Genomic DNA, 23,275 nt, shown 5'->3' with positions numbered 1-23,275 from the left:
CCACAAGAGTGCATGAAAGAGCCATTCAACAGGGGGCAAAGAAGATACCTGTTCTGTCTTAGTTTGCAGATAAGTGGGTCTGATGAGCCTAGTTACACCATGTACTATCTAGGAATCTGCTTAATGCGATTTGATGGATCCTTGGCAAAGAAACATTGATGATCTTTAGTGGCAGCGTTCAAAGGTCGTGGTACTACATGCTAGAGGGCGACAGCGTGCGATCAGCGCTAAGTTGAGGGTGGAATCTGCAGGCTTCGGTCTTTAGCTACTGTTAAATAGTCACAGACAAAGACGAACATTACGGAAGCACAACAATTATGTACAGGTTTATTCGTCTCGGTTATCACCCGAGCACAAAGCGAGAGAGTTACGGACAACCAAACCGAGAAGGCAAAGGCATAAGGAAGCATTAAGGACAGAAAAGTCTTCCCACAAAAACCAACGAAGAAGAAGGGGACCTCAGACGCACCACGTACGGGGTGGAACCGCGAAGCAAGCAGCAAATGCTAGCACAGCGGAGCTTTGGCTAGCTATGTGACCACCTCAGAATAACACTGAGCCTCACAGCGTCGCTGGTCATCTATTTTGTTAGCCATATAGCTACAGATGGTTATGATTTCGTAGATAAGATAAATTCGTCAGCCAGTTTTCAACACAACACACCGTCATGGATGCAGTGAACGCGTTCAACATGGAGGTAAAGTTTACTGTTTTACAACAGTCCAAAGAGCAAAGCCCGAAGGCTAACGCTAACTAATGGCAATTGGTTTGATTAAACGCCAGCTAACATGTAAGATAGCTACGCTAATGCTTATTATATTAAACTTCAACATGATGGATTTGTTCAGTTTGAGGGGTAAACGTTTGTTCAGTAAACGCGGTCTTTTAAACGTAAACATAGCTTGATCCGATCCGTTAGCCACTAGCTTGTACATTAATCTGGCAAGGCCTGCGATTTCAGTGTCTAGCAAATTGTTAGCATAAACCGCCGAGACCACGACGTGCTGCCAGTAGAAATATACATATAATAAGATAAATAGCCCGTGTAACTGTGTGCCCACTTTATGTTGCGTGTCCTATTATCAGCTTTACAAATAAAGCTGAAGTTAAACGATCGCTTTGAGTCACGAGGTAACGTCAGCGCTGACACCCACCACCTTTGTTACGAGGACGTTTTTATGTAACTTAAATAGTCTATCTTTCCAAAACCTTCCCACACCTTGCGTCATTAAGCATAACGTAAACAAAATGCGTTTTGTTTTGTCGTTGCCACCGAAGGACACCGGACTGTCATCCAGCCTTGCTGTGTGTTTTGAATGTGTGTCAGTAATGGTGGGTGTGAAAATTGAGGGGTGTATTTGAAGTGTCAGACTCTAGTTAGGTGCTCTAATGACCTGAATGCTATAGTTATTTTGACTCTTTCGATCACAAACCCCATGTATGACTGTACAATTGAACTTGCCTGATTTCTATTTCTTTCTTGTAGAAGTTGATTGCCTGATATATTTTGAATCAATGCTACAGCAAAGGTCAAAATTGGCTTGCAATATATGTATGATGGTGAGCCTGAGCTAATCAACAAACATCGTTTATGGATTACTCTCTAATGCATAAATCCACTCCCCAATCACAAACGCCTGATTATGGCTGTAGAGTGTAAGCTGGTAACTTAAAACAAGCTAGATCAATGAAATTCTAGTGGAAAAAAAATATTGTGGGAATGGGAATCTCTATTTACCCATGTCAAGTAGGCTGTGGTTATTTGTGTTTGTGAAGAATAACACATGTAATGCTCAACGTGGAAAACCACGTTTTAAACCATCTGTTTCCTTAATTATATTCCAAAGATTGTACATTTTCCATTAGAAACCATTAGGTGATGGCTGTATGTCACTGTAGTCTAGTGATGTCTGTTTTCTATGTTTTATCTAAAGCAATGCATGCTTCCTAATGTAATTGTACACTATAATTTTTCCCTTTAAAATGAACTGACATACATTTCTTTTGAAAACTATTCAGTTGTTCTCCATGATTGACATGAAGCCTCCAATATCCCGTGCTAAGATGATGTCTGTTACAAAATCAGCCATCAAAGCTATCAAGGTAAAGTGAATACTGTGTCATTTTATTCATGTTTTTGTGATACTAAGGGATGTAATGCAACTGGGAATCTCCAAGACTTTTTGACTTAGTTGTTTTAAAGTATTTTATAAGAAACACTGTAATTATGCTGACACATATGTGTGTATAATCACTCACCCTTATTTGTCTTTGATATTGCCATCTGTATGGCTGTGAATTTATAAGCATTACTTGAAGATGTACTATACCTTTTTTCACTATCTTGCAAACGCAGTCCTTATTTTGGGATGTGATCTTTCTAAAGGCATCGAAACCCTGAACTCTGATTGGTGAAATGTGATTTTTGCATACTCTTAATTGGTGCTGAGACATTTTTTCAGAACTAGGTAAATTGGTGTCAGATAAAAACCTAACAACTTTCATTTGATGCCAGACAATGTGATCCCTATTTAATTGAGTCATGTAGTAAATAAGAATTTTATCATAATACGCTTTCATTGCTGTTCCCAACTTGTATGGTTATATTTCCTTCATCATTAAAGTATTATGTAGTATGTTGTGACTGACGTTATTTGTCTTTGTTTGTGTTTATATTAGCTTTACAAACATGTTGTCCAGATTGTTGAAAAGTTCATCAAGAAGGTATGTACTGTAGAGCTCTTACTGTGCATTATATTAAACATTTGAGGTCCTAGTGCACTTTACAAGTGCAAGTTGTCATGACACAATATTAATTAAATGTCTTTATTTTTTATTTCAGTGCAAGCCAGAACTAAAAGTCCCTGGTTTGTATGTGGTTGACTCGATTGTTCGACAGTCACGGCATCAGTTTGGTGTTGACAAGGATGTATTTGGGCCCAGATTCTTGAAGAACTTCACAGATACCTTTCAAAACCTTTACCGTTGCCCGGAGGATGATAAGGTGCTCTAAGTTTGTGCCTTTGGTATTTACTATAATTACAGTGAATGATAATTTAGAAATAACTCAAAGGTGTGATTGGCTGTTTTTTTTCTTTTCAGAGCAAAATTATCCGTGTGTTGAACCTGTGGCAGAAGAATGGTGTGTTTGACATGGACATCATTCAGCCTCTGATGGATATGGCAAATGGAGCCATTGTACCTGCCCTTGCACTGGAAGGTAGAGAAATTAATATATTTCTCTATTGTTGCATGTCTGTAACGGTGCACCAGAGTGTTACCTGAGAGTAAAAGAAAAGTAAGGTTGTAATTTGTCCACTGAAGTTAATCTTTTTCTTGTATCTCAACAGTTCCCCCTGACCCCCAACCAGAGCTACAGCCTCCTGTCACTAGCGCCCCAGTAATGCCTTCTGTGCCCCAGCTACCCACTCCTGATGCCTTAGCTGCGGTGGCACAGCTGTTTCAGTCCCCACATGGTCAGGAGGTAAGCAATAATTTTGTGCTCCAGCAGCTCTGCATCATGTCAGGTTAAGAATTGTTTAAATTCTGAATGACTCCTCCCTCTCAATCCTCTAGCTGCAGAGGATGCTCCAGAACTTCCAGCAGGCAGATAAGACTCTGGCAGCCACCATCACAAACAACGTACCAAACCCACCCCAGATGCCTGTGGCACAGCCCAACCCATACAGTGCACACACAGAAAAGAAAAGCTCCTTAGCTGAGGTAATTGCAAAACTCATACAACACAACATTACCTGTTTTGATCATATACAATTTATTTTTCTCACTTACTTTATTGTGTATTATATATTTCCTCAGAAACTCCTTGACAGATTCGATTATGATGATGAACCTGATGATATAATGGCTAAAGAAGGCAGTGCCCAGCCACAGTGAGTTCTATGAAATTTATATATGCTGATACATTTGTATTGGTTCTGTATGGAAATGCAGGAACAACAGCACAGCATAACCTATTAGTTTGAAACTTGAAAGTGTGTTACATACATCACACCATTGTATTTCACCAATGATAACTCAAAAGAAATGTTATGTTTGCAAACAATGCAGTAAAATGTAGTAATACATTAACTGATGATCTCAATCTGCCATTAGAGGGCAGTATATCAGCTGTTACATGTTATGACTCCAGTATAGACAGAGATTAGCTCACAAAAAGGAAATGGGATCAGTGTGTGTTTTCTTCAGCTACTGTCATGTGGATGTATTAAAAAGTTATATATTTTTTGTTTGCTGGTTTCGTGTTTTTGGGCTTACCGTTGGAGCCGAGGCAGGTTTAAGTCCCCTCCACTCAAAATGTGTTTTGCTTATTGTTCATACACTTCTGTGTTTGACCATCACTGTGCAGAATGATGTATGTCACATTAGAAGGCTGTTTTCCCATTCATCTGCTGAAGGGGAAGGTTTCTCTTTGCTTTGAATTATTTAAATGAAAAATATTTGCATATTCACAGATTGTGGAATTTTCAGTGAGGGAGAAGGACCGATGTAGTTTGAAGTACTTTTTACTAGGTAATTAAATGTTTTGTGGAAAGAGCGTATCAGAGACAATTGTTATTCCAGTATCATATGTCCTTAAATATGTCTGGAAGGGACCTTTTTAAGAGGGGGACGAATAAGCAAAATGGCACCCACAGTGTCATAACATGTCCCAGTAAGATACACCACTAAGCTTGTAAGCACAAACGCCATAGTTGTGGAGCTGGAATCCCAAATTACCTTATTCATTTAGTTTAACACATCTGTGCTTTTCTTGCTATGAAATGTCAAAATAACAGCTGTGACCACAATTATAATGGTTTTGGTGTAATTTGTTTTTAATGTGCTTTTATATTTGTGGGTTTGTAATACCCAGACTCAATATCTGTATATTTTGTCATGACAGGGGCATTCCTGAAAATGTGTTTAACCCGTTTCCTGGTCAGATGCCCAACACAGAGAATGTTCATCCACATATGATGGGACAGGCCGGTGGTATAGAGGTATCAAATTATACCTGAATTATATAATGGCTCAAATAAAGCAATTCTAGTACAATACCAACATGATGTCCACAAGTTGTTTGAAGCAAATTAAGTTTCTCTTTTTAGCCTTTGTTCTCAGAGATGTCAGGCCAAAAGTATAGAAGTAATACTTCAAATGTTTGTGTTTTGGTTATGTAGAAGATAAACTGTGTGGAGCTGCAAGCTTTAGTTGAAATGTACTATGGTGTCTGTTTTTCAACTATCACCTGTGCCTGTCTCTTTGTCATTCTTCAGCACGGTGGAGGAATGAGTCACATTGAACATCATAGGTTGCCAGATGGATACTCTTCCATAAATGAGGCTTATTCACAGTCGCGGGTAAATCTTCAGTCCTTTTAGTTTAATGTGGATGTCTCTCCTGTGAGAGAAAGACTTCTCTAGTTCTACTTGATAAATTTTTTTCTTTTTTTTCACTTTCTCTTTGTTTTTATGTAAGTTAGTTTTTCTCATTAGAGCAGTTGTAGCAAGCCAGTGCTATCGCTTCCTCAATTGACAGAGTTCACAATATGAACTCTTTACATTGTAACTTTGAACCGTCTGCTCATTCATTTTGAAAAACTAAAATTGCCGTGTCATCATTGTCTAACAGGGAGATTCAAGAGAAGACTCAACTATGAGGCGAGAGGGCAGACACAGAGGATATGGCAGGAGGTCAAGATCCAGATCTGGTTCAAGGTAAGAGGCTGTGTTCATCACAGATAACTGTAGTGCTGTGGATTATAATTAGATTGATCGATTTTTAAAAAACTGTTTTTCAAAGTTTTTATCTGGTTAAATAGTCAATGCATCCTGAAGGGTAATTTACACGTTAGAAAGTGCATAGCAATTAGTGTAGTGCAGGCCCTGACACTCTGAGCTGCTGCCGTGGACTCTAAGAACTCTGTTCATTTTGCCATTTCCTGCTCAGCTAATGGTGAAAAAGATTTTTACTCAGGAATTGTATTATTGAATGACATCATGTTAAGCTTGTTCGATCTTTTGTGTTTCAGATCTCCAAGGAGGAGAAGATCGAGATCTTCGTCCCGCTCAAAAAGGTCTAGGCATCGGCGATCTCGCTCCAGAGAATGGCGGTGGAGATCGCGCTCACGTTCACAGGACAGGAGTGAAAGGGAAAAGGACAGAGAGCGCAGACAGAAAGGTCTTCCCAGCTTAAAGAGCCAGACTCTCAGTGGTATGTGCTACAACAGAAACAAACCTGTGAATATGTTGTTTATGATTCTTATTATACACATACAGATGCTGGAACCACTACTACATGCAAGTCACAGCGACATATCCACCTTGTCTGACCCTGTTGAATGGAGCCCCTTTGATGTGTGCTTGAGTGCCAGATTTACCACTGTTTCAGCTGCATATAACCTGTTCATGCAAAATGTGGAGATACATTTGACAAAAGGCAGAAGAGGTGTTCATGGCTCCCTTATTTTTTTATTTTTATATATTCCAGGCAATTCAAAAGTTCAGTGTAATTAATGGCACTAGCACATAATCTCAGTCAGATGTAAATGCAATCAAAATATACAGTATTTAGCAGGGTAAATTACTGTTAATATGGTAATTACCTCTGAACAAGGAAAGACTCGAAAGGGCTCTGTGTTTTATTGAATATAGCAACAGTGTCAAACATTTGCCAGCAGTGATGTGCTGTACTGATATTTTGAAGCATGGATGTTCTGTGCACTGCAGAATTACTGTCTGTCTCAGTTTTTATAGTTGCCTTCTACTTTTGATCAGTATTGATGACATTTCCTCCCTCAGGATTTGGTTTGAGTATCTTAGTATCTGTTCCGTTAATGATTGGCTCATTGTTTCATTCTACACACAGTTAGATTTTGATCAAGTAAATAACTTGAACAGCAACTGCTGTCTCATTCATATAGGCACATGGTTGTACACTGAAGGCATGGATTATTTGTTTTTGTTTTTTAATACAGGGCAGCTGGTTGCCAACAGGAGCAACCAGATTTGTCATGCATTCTCACTTCCCAGCAAAATTGGCTCACCATTACCTGGATTTCCTGGGCAAGATTATTTCATCCATTTTATGCTTTCTGTTTGCCCAGGAAATCTGAGTAACCATTACAGTTACGCCATAAATTTCAGGTTAACTCTATCCATGACTGCATAAAGCAGTAAATTAAAACTGAATAGCACAAACATTTAAACAGATAGTAAAGTTAAACACAACTTACATTTTGTACATCCTCCCAACAGTTACTAATGTCATTTTGCTTTTAGTTTGCAGCACTACACTTTGGGTTGGACAGCTAGACAAGAAAACTCAGCAATCTGACGTGATGTCTCTTTTGGAGGAGTTCGGCCAAATAGATTCTATCAATGTAAGTTTGGACAATTGACTTTAACTTTTCTGATCTTAAGATAATGTTGTGAAGTATTTCAGTATTACCTTCTGCTTTCTCCCTGTCCAGATGATTCCTCCAAGGGGTTGTGCTTATATTGTTATGGTTCACCGACAAGATGCCAATACAGCCTTGAACAAACTTAGTAGAGGGTCATACAAAGTCAATCAGAAACCTGTTAAGGTACATAAACTCTTACAGACATTGCTTTTATTTCCAATTTTATTCTTCTCTTGTAAAACCTGTTTTAGTGATGATTGTAAACTAAATGATTACAGCTAATGTCATTCTTGCCTAGATTGCTTGGGCTTTGAACAAGGGCATAAAGTCTGCGCACAAAAAGTTCTGGGACGTGGAGCGGGGAGTTACCTACATTCCCTGGAGCAAAGTCAAAGTTGAGGAGTTGGAGATTTATCGGGAAGGAGGTATGCTGGATGCAGAGACACTAAATCCAGGTAAACGCATAACTATTCCTTGCCTAAGATTCACCTGCTGCAGTCTATTAGAGACCGTTTCCCTTATGTTGTCATTTTATTTTACATTGTGCACAGAGTGGAATCATGCCAAGGACCTCAATAAGCTGCCAGCTGTAAATGGAGCTCTTGAAAATGTACCAGCAGATGGAGCCATCACTGCTCACATTCAGGTAATGATAATACAGTCTACAGACACCTTCTTTTTCATATTAAAAGTTTTGTATGGTTTAATGGCCTTGGTGTTAAAGGCTTGCTTCGCAATCTTTCTTGTGGAGGATGTAAGGAAAATAAATTTGTTGCATATTAGTAGTGGAGCTTATCTGAACCACCCTCTCATCTTATCTTTTTAAAACTCAAGTCACTGCAAGTTGTATTTAAAGATATTAATCAGGTGAATGACTTAAACTTCTAAAATCAGAAATATTGTGTCTAAAGACAATCCCATTCAGTAAGAAATACCCTGCAAGTCAAGGTGTACGAGTAAGGTGCTATGTACAAAAATCAGAAAGGATGCAGTAAAGGCACTGTCAATGTGTCTTTTTTTATCCCCTGCTAATGCTAGATTGTGGACAACAAATCTGTGTTGTAATCCTAAAAAAGGAACAAAAAAAAGGCCTTTGCTATCCAAATAAATTCCACTGCTCACCATTTTCTACTGTCTGCACGTCTATCTTGTGCAGACGAGATCCCGTGTTCATAGTCTCAATCATCACTACATGCTACTTATGCAGCACCAAGGCCCCAAAGAGTTTGTGCAGTCAGCCTGCTGCTAAATGCTTTCAAGTGCTGTTCAATAAAAGTCATAAAATGTACTCACACTAGTTGTCTGAGTTATTGAAAGAACCGAACCCGACTTGGTATCAGAAGCGGAGCTACTGTGAGCAAACAGAGCGCTAGTTAGGATAAGTTTTAATAACCATTGGACATGAATTGAACAATGTCAACTGGCTAAACTTAGCATCACCTGTATCGGCATTACCACACAAGAGAAGTTGTTTCCCCATAAACACTTGCAATTAAAATCTAACTCGGACTGTTTACTTTATGCTTCTGTCTTTTATGTCTGTATTATATATTCAATTGAATGTTATCTATAGATATCCCTGTAAACATCTCTAAAAACGTCAAACACAAATCTAACATCACAAAGGCTTACCTAGTTTGTTAAATCATTGGTAAATTTCACCAATAACATACAGCTGACAAAGGTAGTCACCATGTCAGCCGAACTAGAGATCAAAAAGGGTTTGATCATTTTCAGTGTCAGTAATGGTATAAGAGTGGTGTTGGGGTATTTGGCAAGTCCAGTCAAAGAACATAATTAACCTTTACTACTTGTCACACTCCATATCAAGACTGTATTTAACTTGGTCTGAGGCCAAGGTTTAAGGTCAGTAGTTATGCTGTCACCCTCTTACTTGGTCAGTACTGATTGCATCTGAACTTTTTTTTAACCGTAAGGGATTTATGCTTTCTGGTCTGGTTTACACGAAGGCAGTCATGAAATTGGCTGCTGATCTCAAGGCCAACAGCAATAGCTTTTTGACTGTGTCTTGGCAAGTATTTGGGTTTATGTGTATGTGTGAATGTTTGTGGACTTGTGAGCTCCATGTGTCACCACTACACGACTGATGTATACCTGTGGATGATGAGTGCTTTAAATGGAACATTTATTATGGAAGTTCATTATTTGTTTCATATTCAATACCTTTGATGCCGTTGAGGCTGAACTATCATGGTACTTATTTTAGTTGTGATAAACATTGGATAGATTCATCCAATTACAAATGTTTTCATTATTTCCCCCAATCCTGCAGAGAATCCTGTAAAATATACTTTGATGCTCAACCTTAAAACGTGTTGGTGCTTTGAGCATCTCAACTTTCTCAGCGAGTTTGGGTGCACTTAATTCTTACTGTGTAGTCTTGACCTGGCATTGAACACTGACACTTGTCATGTAAGTTTGCCAAAGAGTTCAGACAGACTGTAGCGGTTATATTTCACAACTTTCTGCCCAAGACTTGTGCATTTAGAAAACATTTATGAGCTGAATTAAACTGTTAAACTGTCGTAAATATAGATCAAATTATTTATCCTCTAAGAAGGGTTGTCAACACGTAACTCGACTTTCTTTGAATCATAATGGTTTTTTCACCAAATAAGCAGACAAATCTAATTTGGGGATTTTGTCCAATTACTACAATTCAGATAAGCTCCTCTGCTGATAGGCATACAATTCAGCAATGCTTATTCATCAGTCTCTCTTTTTTCTTTGCAAAATATTTGCATCTTCACTCAGTAACCTTGTACTGTGCAGTCTAACTTATTCAAATAAAGTGTGGGATTTACAAAAACTACTGTGGTATGTGTAGAGGGAAGAATTTCTGTTATCCTTTCTCTGTTTTCAGTAACTAAGCTTATTATGCAGAACAGTTGGATTTGGCAGAGTTATCCTTACTATCGAACAGTGGTTGACTGACAACACAAATGTTTAAATCGGAGAATACATGAATCAGCTTCTTGGTGAGAAAATTGTATGTGTTTTGGTTGCAGTCGGTGTGACCACTGAACAAATGATTATCCAAAATGATTGTGAGCTAACAGTGACTCAATCGAAGCAATAAATGTGTAGCAGTCGTATTTTGGATAGTTCTGGTGATCATCAATGTGAAGTCAAAGTCTTAAGTTATAATATGTAGTCTTGTCAAAACTTTAAAACTATTTTTTAAAAAGGCCTCACATGACCATATACTTAAAAAATGGTAAACACACTAGCTTCAACAAAACATGATCCAGCCAGCCTTTTTGCAACCTACATCACTTAGCAGACCTGCTAAACTGCGCCACCTCACTGTGAAGACAAGTTGCTCACAAGTTTTGAGGTCGAGAATATCTGACTGTCGGCTGCTGGTGGGAAATAAAGGCCCGATTGGGAGGAAGAGTGTCCAAGTGGGAGTTAAGGTAAGCCGACAACATCGTTAGCAACGTATAGTGGTGGAAGAGGTATTCGGCTCCTTGAGTAAAAGTACTTATATCAAAACCTTACTTAAGTAAAAGCATGGAAGTATTATCAGTGAAATGTACTAGTGTCAAAAGTAAAAAATACATATACCCTGTCAGTGCTTTACTATTATACAGTAGGCCTAAATGTATATTTTGGATTAATATTGCTGCTGCATTATTGTGTATGTAGTATGTTACTGCTGTAGATGTTTAAGATTGGGCTAATTTCAACTCCTTTTATATACTGCTGGGTAGTTTAATCTACAGCAATGCATCATATTCTATAAAATCATATGTCTGTAGCATGGCTGTCCTGTGAGAACCACAGATCTCTAAAAAAAAAAAATCTACTTTTCATGGTGTCAGTAAAACAGCCCTGTTTTTGTCTTTGTTACAAGCAGATTTTTAAATAGTTTATTAAGCATAAGAAGTAAGAGAATTTTGTCAACCTCTAAAGGAACACTTTATCCCCCAGTTTATTAAATTCACCAAATTTAGAGATGCATGGTTTTCACTGCACAGGAACAATATGACGTATTATAATCTGAAAAGGAACTAAAGCGGTCAGACAAAGTAAAAAAAAAGAGTACAATGATTTCCTCAGATAGTGCAGTATTGGTATAAAGTTGCATAAATGGAAATACTCAAGTAAGGTACAGGTACCTTGAACTTGTACTTTCGTACAGTAAATGAACTTAGTTGCATTCCACCACTGGCAACTTAATCTAAATATTGCGCTAAAACACGCCAAGTGATGATGAAAACTACACAGATTAACTTTTGGATTCAGTCAGACATGTTTTTGGGAATGGTAATTTAAAATCAAGCCACATCTGTCGACACTTAAAATTTTTCTGTAAGAGGTAGAGCAGGATTTAAATTTGTTATCCTCACTGTCCATGTACTTCAGTACATACAGCAGGTTTCAGTTATCCATGTTTTTCTTTGTACTGGAAATGGAACTTGTGTGTGTGCCATTGATGGAGTTATGACAGAAAAGCTCCACAATCCTTAACAACAAAACTACTCAAACCCCAAACACCTGGAACACACTGTACTTGAGCAGCACATGCGCTTCTCAGAACCTCCTGCTTTTCGTTTTGGCACCTTGTTAACAGGTAAGAGCAGGCACATAGCCTGGTTGAGCAGCGCTGCTCACGCGGTGTGTTTTTACAGATTTGGTGAATTGCGGTTCTCAGCAAAAACAGTCAGTGAAAATTTTTATAGTATGCCTTTGTATGCTCGCCTAATTTCTACAATCCCGACTCAATTGTATTCTACTCAGGCCCACTTCAACTCTTTGTGCTCAAGACGGCAAAACTCAAAACAAATCAGTCACGTTTGTAATCGTTTGTGACATGTCATGTAAAGGAGCCGCCAAATTTAAGCTGGATTGGAAGTTTCAAGTCAGCTCTTTGAAATTAATAAACTTAATGTTATTGGCCACAAAGGGATATGTGTCCAAATGTAAATATTATCATCTATATCATCAATCATATCACAGAATGTAAGACATGTTTGCATGTCGTGTGTTTTTCTGCAACAAATAACAAGCATGACACCAGTAGACTGCACACTGTGTCCTTACATATATCCAGCCATTTAATGGCCACTTTATACTTAAGACCATAAAATTTGTACTAAGCAAAGGACTAATGGTTTAAGATTCATCTTAATGAAGCTCTTGCCAGTTGCTGTTTTGAAGGTGAAAACTGAAAACTTTGAGTTGTCTACTGTATGTGAAGGCCACATCTGGCCATCCACCATATATGTGAATTTCATCAGGGCACATTCAGGGAGTGTCGCTTCAGGAGGATGAGGAGCTGTCACTCTTCATGATGTTTGTGTGATGTGTGATGATGGGGAAGAACATGGAAAGTGTGAATTTGAAAAAGATTGATACTTAAGTCTTGTCGTGTTAAGCTTAGCTGTTTTTCTTAATTTGCCCCCAAATCTATGCATTATGGAATTTTACAAATATCTGCACTTATCAGCCTTATACTGTGTATCTTAAGCTGTACCACTTTTTATTATCTCTGCCAATTAGTACAACAAGCTCTGTGGTAGGCATCTTACTAATTTTATACATTTATTTTAAGGGGAATGCTTCTGTTTGCTTTTTGAAAAGTTGCACTAATCAAGCTGACCACTTTCAATACCTGCAAAATCATCAACCTTTGGTTATTTGTCATTTTGGCTAAAGGCTTTGGCATCCATATAAGTTGTGTAGATCTAAAGAGGAATTTTACTTTAGGAGTTACCACTGCATATCAATGTTTGGCCATCTGCCAACGACTTGCCCACATGCTCTGATACTTGATTGTTAGTCATGCATATTCCTATTCCTATCTTTAACGTTATCCTGTCCAAATCAACCAATTGATCATTGAAAGACCAGCTAACCGTAGCTTTGTGTGGTTCAGTGATGGAAACGTTTGCTCTGTCTTTACTGCAAGATTTGCATATGTATTTATCTAGGAAATTGCGTCATGACACGCTGCTTTCTTTTTCCCAACATCAATGCACGGCAAACGGTGTAGTTTCACCACCTTTGCTCTCTGGATCCCAGCCACTGTACCTTGACTGGCTCATCTGTCTTTACGGCATGTTTGGTTTGTGATACAGGCGTCAAATGAAGCATGTCAACAAATGTGATGTGGGCAGTGTGTTGCGCTCAAAAGATGGATTTTCACCGTCCGCCATCTGAAAGTGCACCAGAGAGGAGCAGAGAAGTGATTGAGGAAAAATAAGTGGCAAGAAAGAGGCGTGAATTAACAGAGCCAGGTAGAACAAATTATTGCAATTATTGAGGATGTTGTTAAACTGTTCCATCTGTTGAATTGTTCAGGCCTCATCAGGATGCTCAATTTACATGTTTAAATTCTGAAAAGTCTCTTATAAGTATTTCCCTCTATCCCTACAGTGGTTCAGTTTCAGAATTGTCACCTTCTTTATCTCACCTCAGCTTGTGACTGAGCAGGAATGTTAGCATAAAACAGGTACAACAAAAAATGTCATGGCAATTTAACTACAGTGACTTGTGTTCAGTTTACACAGGAAACTCATTTTAATATGTCAACTTCGGTGTTGACTCTCCCTTTTAGAACCATTTAAAGCCTTTGAGGGCTTCTTTTCTACAGTGTTTTTATAGTTAACAGACTAAGTATACATGAAGCAGAAGTGGTCTGCAAACAAAACGGGCAATAGTCAGCATCGACCTATTAATTCTAGGATAGTTGTAAACTATGTTCTTGACATATCATAAGCAAAATAATAGAATGAAAAACTTGCAAAATACAGCAGTAAGTAAAACAAATCTCTAACCACGTAAATTAAACATCTTTCACACAAACATCTAGCTTTTTCACTCGATTTGAAGAATATAATGCTATATTTGTCATGATCCAGTTTTTAAGGGACAAACTGTCCACTAAATGTTCATATAATCTTTTACAATTCCTTTATAAACAAAAAAATATACATTTCATCCATCTTTCCACGCAACAGCTGTGGAAGTGTAATGAAAAATTGCAGTCCCTTTCAAGTTAGGTTTTGTTTTGTTTTTTAGATGGATGAGAGTTATAAGGGCTTTCATTGCAAAACGTTTTGTTAAAATAAATGTAAAATGTTCTAAATTTACACTGGGAGCTGTGCTTCATTCCAACTAGAGCAGTGCTTGAAGTGGGAAAAAAAATGTGCCAGTTGTCCCCTTAGTCACATGTTGGCTCCCAATGGCCTGTCCGACTGTAGGCGTGTGTGCGTTCTTGGAAATGCTCTTCTCTTAGTGTGCCACACAAACGAAGCACTTCCAGCACTGGCAGAAGAGCAGGCAGGCGAGAACCGAAAGGTAAGCATCATGTAGTGCCCCCTCGTAAGGCAGTTTATTTAGGACCATTATGAATTGCCCAGAGAACCTAGTATGGCCCACTTCAAGCACTGAACTAAAGACCATTTTGAAAATGGGGTTACACCAGCTGTGACGCCCGTCAATATGTTGATGTTCCAACCCATGAGCACTCAGTAGTCATTACTATGAGTACTCGGTACACAGGCGTTGGTTCATAGCCATCTCAACCACACACCTGTCAAATTCTCTGACAACACCCCCCACCCCCCCAACTGCTCACCTGAAAAGTTTTGTGACTGTGTCTTGCACGGTTGTGACGCTATAGCGTTGACAAAATTTGCCATAGACAGACTGAAATATACACACATAGACTCACACGGTGAAAACAATAGCAGCCAGGCTGTTACAGCATTAACTAAAAATATTCATAATTGCACATTGGGTTCATTTGGATGTAGGTTTTCACAAATGTGTTTCATATTTAACATCCTCGAGCCTGCGCTTATGATAGAATTTGATTTTGTGAGTGAGTGAGAGACAGCAAAAGAGTGAGATTCAGAATGTGTCATGTGAAAAAACCTCATGCTGGTCTCTATCCTTGATTTCTTTTTTTTAAGTGTTGATATCACAGGTCTGACTTAGCGCACTGGATCATTCGCACATCTAAAAACATTCAGCTAGCTCAGTCATTAAAAATGATTATTAAGTAAAATCTGAGCAATCTTCTCCTTTCAGTCATTTTCAAGTGAAGTGACATTTCAAGGAAGGAGGGGAATTCTTCAATTACATCAAGTAGTACAACAGTGGTCTAGATCCATGTGTGGAGAACTTCAGATTCAGATGAGGCCTCACAAAGGTGAGTGTTATAAAAATGATCTTTGGATACTGGGATTCCCACTCATGGATGAACCTGTGGACTGGTTGGAAGGTAAATGACAGGTTCATTCATAATAAAATGGACTTTTGAATTTTTCCATTACATTTGTTCTTTCTCATATATTATCTGTGATATTGAGGCAAGTTATTGTCGAGCTGCCTCATTATTATCATTTCAAATGTCTTATTAGTAGCGAATGTGAAGAAAGAACCAAGGAATTATATTGACAAGTGTGAAAGCACTGGGATAATACCTGTCAGGGGCATGAGTCTTGATCAAAGATCCAGTGCCCAGCTGTCGGGCTGGTGGGATTTCCTAAGTGGAATAAACCCGCAGGAAATATGGAGCAGCAGCGATCCTGTAATTTCTTCCGATGGAGTGAAACACCAGGGTAAGAGCAGACCCCTCTGTTGCTACACCCATAGTACTGACTGCATCACGGCTGTTTGACTTGTGAAACGCTTTTTCTTTACTTCAATACCTTAGTAATTGTTAAACAGCGTGAAAGATAGTGCCCATATAAAAAATGACGGGCTGTTTTGTGATCTGTCATTATGTAGCCTCTGTGTTTGACTTCATTCCTATTAGTAAAATATACTCTCTAATATGTGCATTTCCAAGTAATGATTTAGAATAATTTTGTGCATTTTGTTTGCCATAGGATAGGTATTTTAAAACTTATGTAGCTTTATTTCTCATCCCTCAAGCTTTACAAATCTATTGCAAAGAAAGTAGTTTAAAGCAGCAGTATGCAACTTCAGAAAAATGAAAAAGTAATGCTCCCCTTCCCTCAGTACTTCCTCCCTTCAAATGAGGTTCAGGCATATGCAAGTGTTAAAGGGACAGCTTGCCTCAAATTCAAAAACGTTCCTCTTACCTGCAATGCTAATTATCCATCTAGATTGTTTTAGAGTGACTTGCCAAGTTTTGGAAATATCGGCCAAAAAGATGTCTGCCTTCTCTTAATATAATGGAAGTAGATGGCACTAGCTTGTGGTGTTCACAGTGACATTATAAAACAGTGGACTCAGCTTGGGGGTCTGAAAAGTGAAACCAATGCAGAAGTGCCTTGAACCTTCATTCTTTCTAATGGCCAGCAAGGGGTGACTCCACTGGTTTCAAAAATAAGTCCAATTGTATGTAAGCTTATGAGAAAATAACCCTACTGCTCACTTGATTTATTACCTCAGTGAACAGTTTCCTAATGATTTTATGGTCTCAATTGCTAGTTTCAGTTTCTTCTTTCATACAGCATAATGTATATTTTGTAAATTTAGAGTAACAGACGATAAAGCAACTTATGCGTAAGGGTGTGGCAACCTTGTGATTGACAAGTCGTTACTGCAGTGTGTCCTTGGGTTGGCAGATCCGATTGGGAGACATCTACTAATGAACGAGAGCTCAAAGCAGCGCAGGATGGAAACATTAATTGCGCCATCCTTAGCTGAGCTGTTATGTTAGCTCTGTTAGCTAACCTGTCGTCCATGGGTGAGTGAATGATAATTGGCACAACAAGATCTGCGGATTATCTTGAGTAACCAGGTCATTATTTCTGGAAAGAAACATTGCTGTTGAGTTTTTCAAATGTTTTTGTGTTTGAGCACCACAAACCAAGTGCCATATAGTTCCATTAAATTTGAGAGAAGGCCAGCATCTCAGCGACTGATTTTCCAAAACCCTGAAACTCACACCAAAAACAACCTACATGGATAAATAGCACTACAGGTAAGAGGGAAAATATGTATTGTTGATGTGGGGGTGAACTGTCCCTTTAAAGCCACTATGTGGAGGGATTGAAAATTTCCAACTTAATCGCCCCCCAATGGCAGTGTCAATATTGACATTGTGGCAGGCATAAATGTACACCACTCCCCATCACCTACTAGGCATTTCAGCACAGGTAGACTAATTATTTAATGAAAATAAGGTGATGGCGCATCATTATATTATGGAGTGAGATTAACAGTCAAATAAAAAGTAAACTTCAGTTTTTAGCTGTAATGTCAAATTACTCACTAGTTGACTTTTTGACCTAAGTTGGGTTCCTGGTGTATCAAACAGTTGCCACCTCAATCAAATTCTGAATTCAACACTTTACATGTTTTCATGTAAATACACTTGTTTTTGTAATGGCCAATAGATCCAAGAAAACCAAATGTAAATAGCTGGGCAGTTCCCTGATTCTCTCGAAATAAAAATTAAGTGTAGTGTTTCTGTCCCTGTTTGTACTCTTTCATACATCTTGTAATGTGGGACAAAAGACAGCATTTCCACTGTTTGGAATGTCTGTTATTTATAGCATCCTCTTTCAAGTTAGATTGATGGCATAAATCCTGGTGTTTTTATTTAATGTTTTATATATACATAACATATATCAGATGATAATGCCAAACTAAGCATTTTCTAACAGTACACATAATGCCTTTAAATGTTGTTCCTGTCCTGAATCTCTTTATGTGTGTTTGTGTTTGTTTGTTTTTTGGGTTTTTTTCACTCAAATTTGAATTTATATTTCAACTAGAGACAATTTTGCAATGTCATCACATCAGCCATGATGCTAAATAGGTATTTCTGGTGCAATAGAACATATGACATAAGAGAGGTGAGTTTGACAAAACAGATTAACTGTACCCATCGATGCTTTTCGCTGAAATATTCCCTTGTTCGATACAAGGGAATGCACAACATTAACATGGTAAAGTTCACCTGTTTTGGCAGTCCCACTTCGTGTTCCATTGCACCATGTACACTGATTTGGCTGCGTTGCTGGTGTGATCCCCTTGCAAGATCGTCTCTTGTTTACCTAAAGTCTTAAAGTGGAAGGGAATGTTTGAAACTGGTAATACAGTGATCAGCGATTTAAAATGAATGTGGGCCAGGGGCGTAAAGTGGGAAGGGCGATGGCCCCTTCCTTACTTCCTACCCCCCTACTCCCTACTCCCCTGCTTGGACCACACACGTCTTCATTTTGATCTGAACTACACACCTGTTAAGTTAAGTGACTGCATCTTGCATGGTTGCGACACTAATCACGTGTTGACAAAATCTGTCTACAGACGGACATAAACACCTGGAAAAGTACTCGAAACTGCTTCTGTTAGTTCTCGCTAAAATAGATGTCTCCAGCCATGACACATGCATACTCTCAAGTTGAAAACGATACCAGCTGTGCTGTCGTGGATGTTAATACATTCAAAAATATCTTTTTGGAGGTTAGAAAATTAGATGTGTGTACATGCTTGTATGACAGGCAGTTGGCACCTCTTGAAGAGAACAGTCCTGACTGGGACCAAAATTAAGGGGCAATGATATTTCAGAATTGCTTATTATGAATACTTGGACTGTTTCAGTCACCAGAATTTTTTCTCAGAGCATTTGATTTATTCAGACAGTGCAGATAAAAATTGATCACCAGACAGTACAAAAACAATGTTGCATATGGGGACTTTGAATGTGCATAGTTATTTCTGAATGGTCTGACAGGGAAACCTCTCCAGAGCTTTAGCATTGTTAAAAGCATTTGACATGTGGTTAATGATTAATATGTGCAGTGATGGCTTTTATCATCTCCCACTATATGTAATTTAGTTTAGTTTAGAAATACACTGACGCTATCCATCCAAAGAGATTTGTTTTACCTGCAGACATGAGACACACCTGTTGCTGCAGCTTGTTTTTGAACACATGAATCAAGAGAGGCATTTTTTTTTTGTATTAGTTGTCCTGGTGTTTTACACTGGGAGGTCAGGCAGTCACATTTTGAAGGTTAACAGCATATTACAGTCTGTATCAGTAACAAGATTTATAGGTATAGGCTTGCTCTGTAGGATGTGTGCCCTTAGACAGCTTTGGCACCAAGGAGAGAATCGGCGATCACCTTGCAGCATCTGGTAGACTATGAGTTTTTACTTAATGTGCTCAGTGACACTGTGACCAACAGTTATTCATGCAATCATGGAGTGAAATGTAATTTGCGTTAATGATAGAGTAAGGGTTGTAGGTTGAATGCATGACACATGACTTCCCACCGGGGAAAATTATTTTAATAAGCAATTTCAGTTTGAATTAATTCAGCAAAGGTCTTAGATAAATGTTTAATTTTTTATTTGTCTCACTTATTAAACCTCTTATCAAATTGAATTACCCGAGAGTGCAGCCATAAAGTAACTGTTCAGCACATGTAGCATGATGAATATTTTTCTTATTAGAACTTAATCCAGTTAATATTTAAAATGTTTGATATAGTTTTGATAGATACTTACATCATGCTGACTAGCTTTGATATCATAACTACAGTTTAACCTTTATTTGTCAAACAGTTAACTGGTCATTTATAGATTATATAATTTATTTCTTATACAATGGAAATGTCTGATACTCTTACATACATATATGCCCATAACTTCCTCTTACACATGAATATCCTTCATTATGTCATTGTCAGATATGTGCAGAAATCTTGAGTTCTCTGGTTTAGAATAATTATCAGTTCAGTAAGGAGGCCTGGGAAGACAACGACTACATTGATTTATCCTTTATCAATATTTTTGATAGTTGGTGTTTGTTGTCCTTTCCTAGTCAAAGAATATGTGAACACTATCCTCACAGGCACTAAAACACATCCCTGCTCAGGTCTCCACCTTTAACTTGAACTTCAAGCAAAGCCATTGTGCTTTCTGTAACTGACAGTTATGGAGAACTGTGTGTGTTTGTAGGGACAAGACATTTAAATTAACATTTTAGTTCGTGGGTATTATAGAAAATACGAGAGTTCAGTCTTGTTGGGGTGGTGATTTGCCCTCAGAATGCCTTTTTGGTGTGAACTTCCTCAGCAATCACAAACATCACTGATTTAAAAAAAAAACTCCTTTCCACCACCTTTCCTCACCTTTCCTCATGCAATTAGCCTCCTTAATGGCAAACATTCTCTGATTTATGGTCACTGTTCTTCTTCAAACATTCATTTATTGACAATAATGCACTGTATTGTGTTTACATAGTGTATACAAATCAATGGCATTTGATGCTGTGATGTGTCCAGCGAAATAGAGCCTATGGGTATTGTTTTCTTCAGGAAGGAGGACAGCAGGGAACTCAATATCATTTATTTATTGATTTCTTTATGTATGTATAGCACTATTATGAGACTGATGTTGGCTCAGAATGTATCTAAGGGGTAGGTAACAAATTAATAGCCCTTTTTTTGGTACCAATACTTCCTCATCCTCATTTTACACAGCCTTATTTCAGAATGGACCCTCTTCATCATAAATTGTATACATACAATTTAACGTGTCCTAAGCAGACATACTTTGCATTTGCATGCTTCTTATTCTGACTGGATGACAGTTTTTCATTTTTAATTAAGGACTGATGCGTTTAGCGACACATCCATCACCTCATTATAGTATATTGCTCCATAAACTAAGCAGACTAGGCAATTTCAGAAGATTGGCTCCATGTTCCATTTCCCCTGTGTGTTTAAAGCCATAATATAGTCAGAAGTAATTGTCATGTTTTACTGTTACGGATTATATCTTATTGCAGATTATATATCAAATGAATAAAGGCAGTTTTACAATACGCATTTCAGTGTTTGCCTCCTTTTTGGATCTGTGGACTTCTATCACACACTTTCTTATTTTAGTTTTGTTGAAATTGTCAGTTGGGCTTTGGGTTATGATGACAATATAACAATATTGTGTTCTGAGGACGGAAAAGTAAATGAAAAAATACTAATCAAAGGGATTTTTTCTAACAAAAATCATTTTAATACAAATGGGATGCAGCTGAGCAGCTGCTTCATGCTTTACATCATGCTTTAATCCGAATGTTGATGCAGTTTCTTCTTTCAGATCACAGCCTCAAGAAGGGTTATGTGCTCATTTTACATTAACCTTTATAACAATGCCATTGTGTTTCTTTGTCTTCCAGGTACCACCAGTTGAACAGGCGGCACCCATTGGAAGTCCCCTTGCTTTTCCTGGCCCCATCATGCTGTCCCCTACATCCATGCCTCCAGGAGGAGCTCCTTTCATCCCCCCAGAGTTTGACCATACAAAGTTGGCACCAGGTGAGACATTTATACAGAGTGAAATAGTGGGAGGAAGATGTGTGTGCAGAAATGTTGGTTAAGAGTAACTTTGGAGTTCATAATATGAACAGATCTCTGCTGTAATGTTGCCACTGTTCTTGGCTGGATGTTACTCAGAACTTTCTCTCTCTGATCTGTTACTAATCTTATCTTGTGCTCTTTTGCAGCAGGAAGCTTAAAACCTCCAGAAGACACTAAAGATTCAGCAGCAGACAATGGCACACCCTCTGATGCATGTACCGACAACCAGCTGGGGTCTCCTGCAGCACCGGTGATGCTGCCAGGCCCGGGAGTCATGCAGGGCCCCAGACCAGGCATGCCCCCTCTGCAGCCTCCTCCTGGTATGCCAAATCCTCATCTACCTCCATTCCTCCCACCTCCAAACATGCCACACATGCCCCCACAAATGATGCCTGGAGGACCCATGTTTCCACCAGATAGGTTCAGAATGCCAATGCCCTTTCCTCCTCGTGGCCCTCCTTTCCATCGACCTCCTATGAGACCAGAGGGCATGGATGACAGAGATGGGAGGCATTTCAGAAACGGGAGGCCAGGATTTGCGTGCCCACCCTTCCCCAGAGGGAGGTGGTAGATGTTGGCTGATTGTGGACCTGAGGGGAGATGATGCTGAACCTCTGTGAGATACTAATAAATATCAGGACATCTGGTTCAAGAAGGACTGCTATGAACAATTGTGGATGCAGAAACATGTGCTAAGACTTTATTTTATACCACCTGAACTATTTCCTAGTGTCAAATAAGCAGGACACTGTGTTCTGAATGTGATCAGTGCTCCTTCAAGTTCACCAGAGAAGAAACTCCTGGCTGTAAATACTTTACATGCTTGTAGCTGTTGGCTATCTTTTTGTATATTTGAAGTTGTGTAGTTTATGCTGATGTCTGTAATCCTGGTAGTTGAAGGTAATAACAAAGGCAAAGTCTGTATTTTTGAGCTTAGTTTTTGTGGATGGAAGAAGACTGTAAAAATCTATGATTCATACCTTTTGGGTATTTTGTTTTTAGTATAATGCCTTTGTACCACACAGATGTTTAATTCTTCACCAGTGAAGTTGGATTTGATTTGAAGCAAAAAGTGGATTTCATGTCCTGCCAGTAGAGGGTAGTCTCTGTTACCATGGCCAACCTCTGTTGTACATTAAGGTCATACCTTGTAGGATCACGTGCAGTGAATATTAAAAAGAGGTACTACCATTTGATCAGGTGGTTTTCTTTGTGTTGATCAGACTGATGTTTTCAACTTCTTTCTCAGAAAACTGAACAGGGTAGGCTGCTTTCATTTTTCAACATCACTTGGCAAACTGTCACCATGCACTTTCATTGGAACATACAGCTATAAAGAAACAGTAATGTGCAGGTGATCTACCTGTCTCATATTAAAGATGCTCATGATTTCATGGATTTTAGTTTTGGGATCTAGATGATGATATTATAGCAACACAAGAAGTAGACTTACATCACATTTCTTGTTGCATTAATTTGCAAAAGCATCTGTAGTGAATGAGATGAGACCCACAGTCATACTGCACCAATAAGCATTGAAACAGTGCCTTAG

At 38.6% G+C, this 23,275-nt stretch overlaps 1 protein-coding gene across 1 annotated transcript; it reads left to right on the top strand.

The window, feature by feature from the left end:
- Positions 1-243: 243 nt before the first annotated feature.
- On the top strand, positions 244-22,919 carry LOC141010692 (SR-related and CTD-associated factor 4-like). Its single transcript, XM_073483776.1, has 18 exons — positions 244-697; positions 2,020-2,103; positions 2,680-2,724; positions 2,843-3,004; positions 3,103-3,220; positions 3,351-3,484; positions 3,577-3,723; positions 3,820-3,893; positions 4,907-5,003; positions 5,280-5,363; positions 5,635-5,720; positions 6,035-6,216; positions 7,284-7,384; positions 7,475-7,588; positions 7,704-7,860; positions 7,957-8,051; positions 21,543-21,681; positions 21,870-22,919. The coding sequence occupies exons 1-18, from the start codon at positions 668-670 to the stop codon at positions 22,292-22,294; spliced, it is 2,274 nt and encodes a 757-aa protein (XP_073339877.1). The 5' UTR covers positions 244-667; the 3' UTR covers positions 22,295-22,919.
- The last annotated feature ends 356 nt before the right edge of the window (positions 22,920-23,275 follow it).

The sequence above is a fragment of the Pagrus major genome, chromosome 2 (genome assembly GCF_040436345.1).
Source record: "Pagrus major chromosome 2, Pma_NU_1.0".
In the NCBI taxonomy this organism is placed as follows: Eukaryota; Metazoa; Chordata; class Actinopteri; order Spariformes; family Sparidae; genus Pagrus; species Pagrus major.
Note: the sequence above shows the minus strand (reverse complement) of the source record. Positions and strands in the feature narration are given on the sequence as shown.

Bases quoted from the DNA above. Each gene is read 5' to 3' on its own strand.
- LOC141010692 (XM_073483776.1), top strand. From the start codon at position 668: ATGGATGCAGTGAACGCGTTCAACATGGAG. The intron at 5,721-6,034 runs GTAAGAGGCTGT...TTTGTGTTTCAG, and splicing joins AGATCCAGATCTGGTTCAAG to ATCTCCAAGGAGGAGAAGAT. The intron at 7,385-7,474 runs GTAAGTTTGGAC...CTCCCTGTCCAG, and splicing joins GCCAAATAGATTCTATCAAT to ATGATTCCTCCAAGGGGTTG.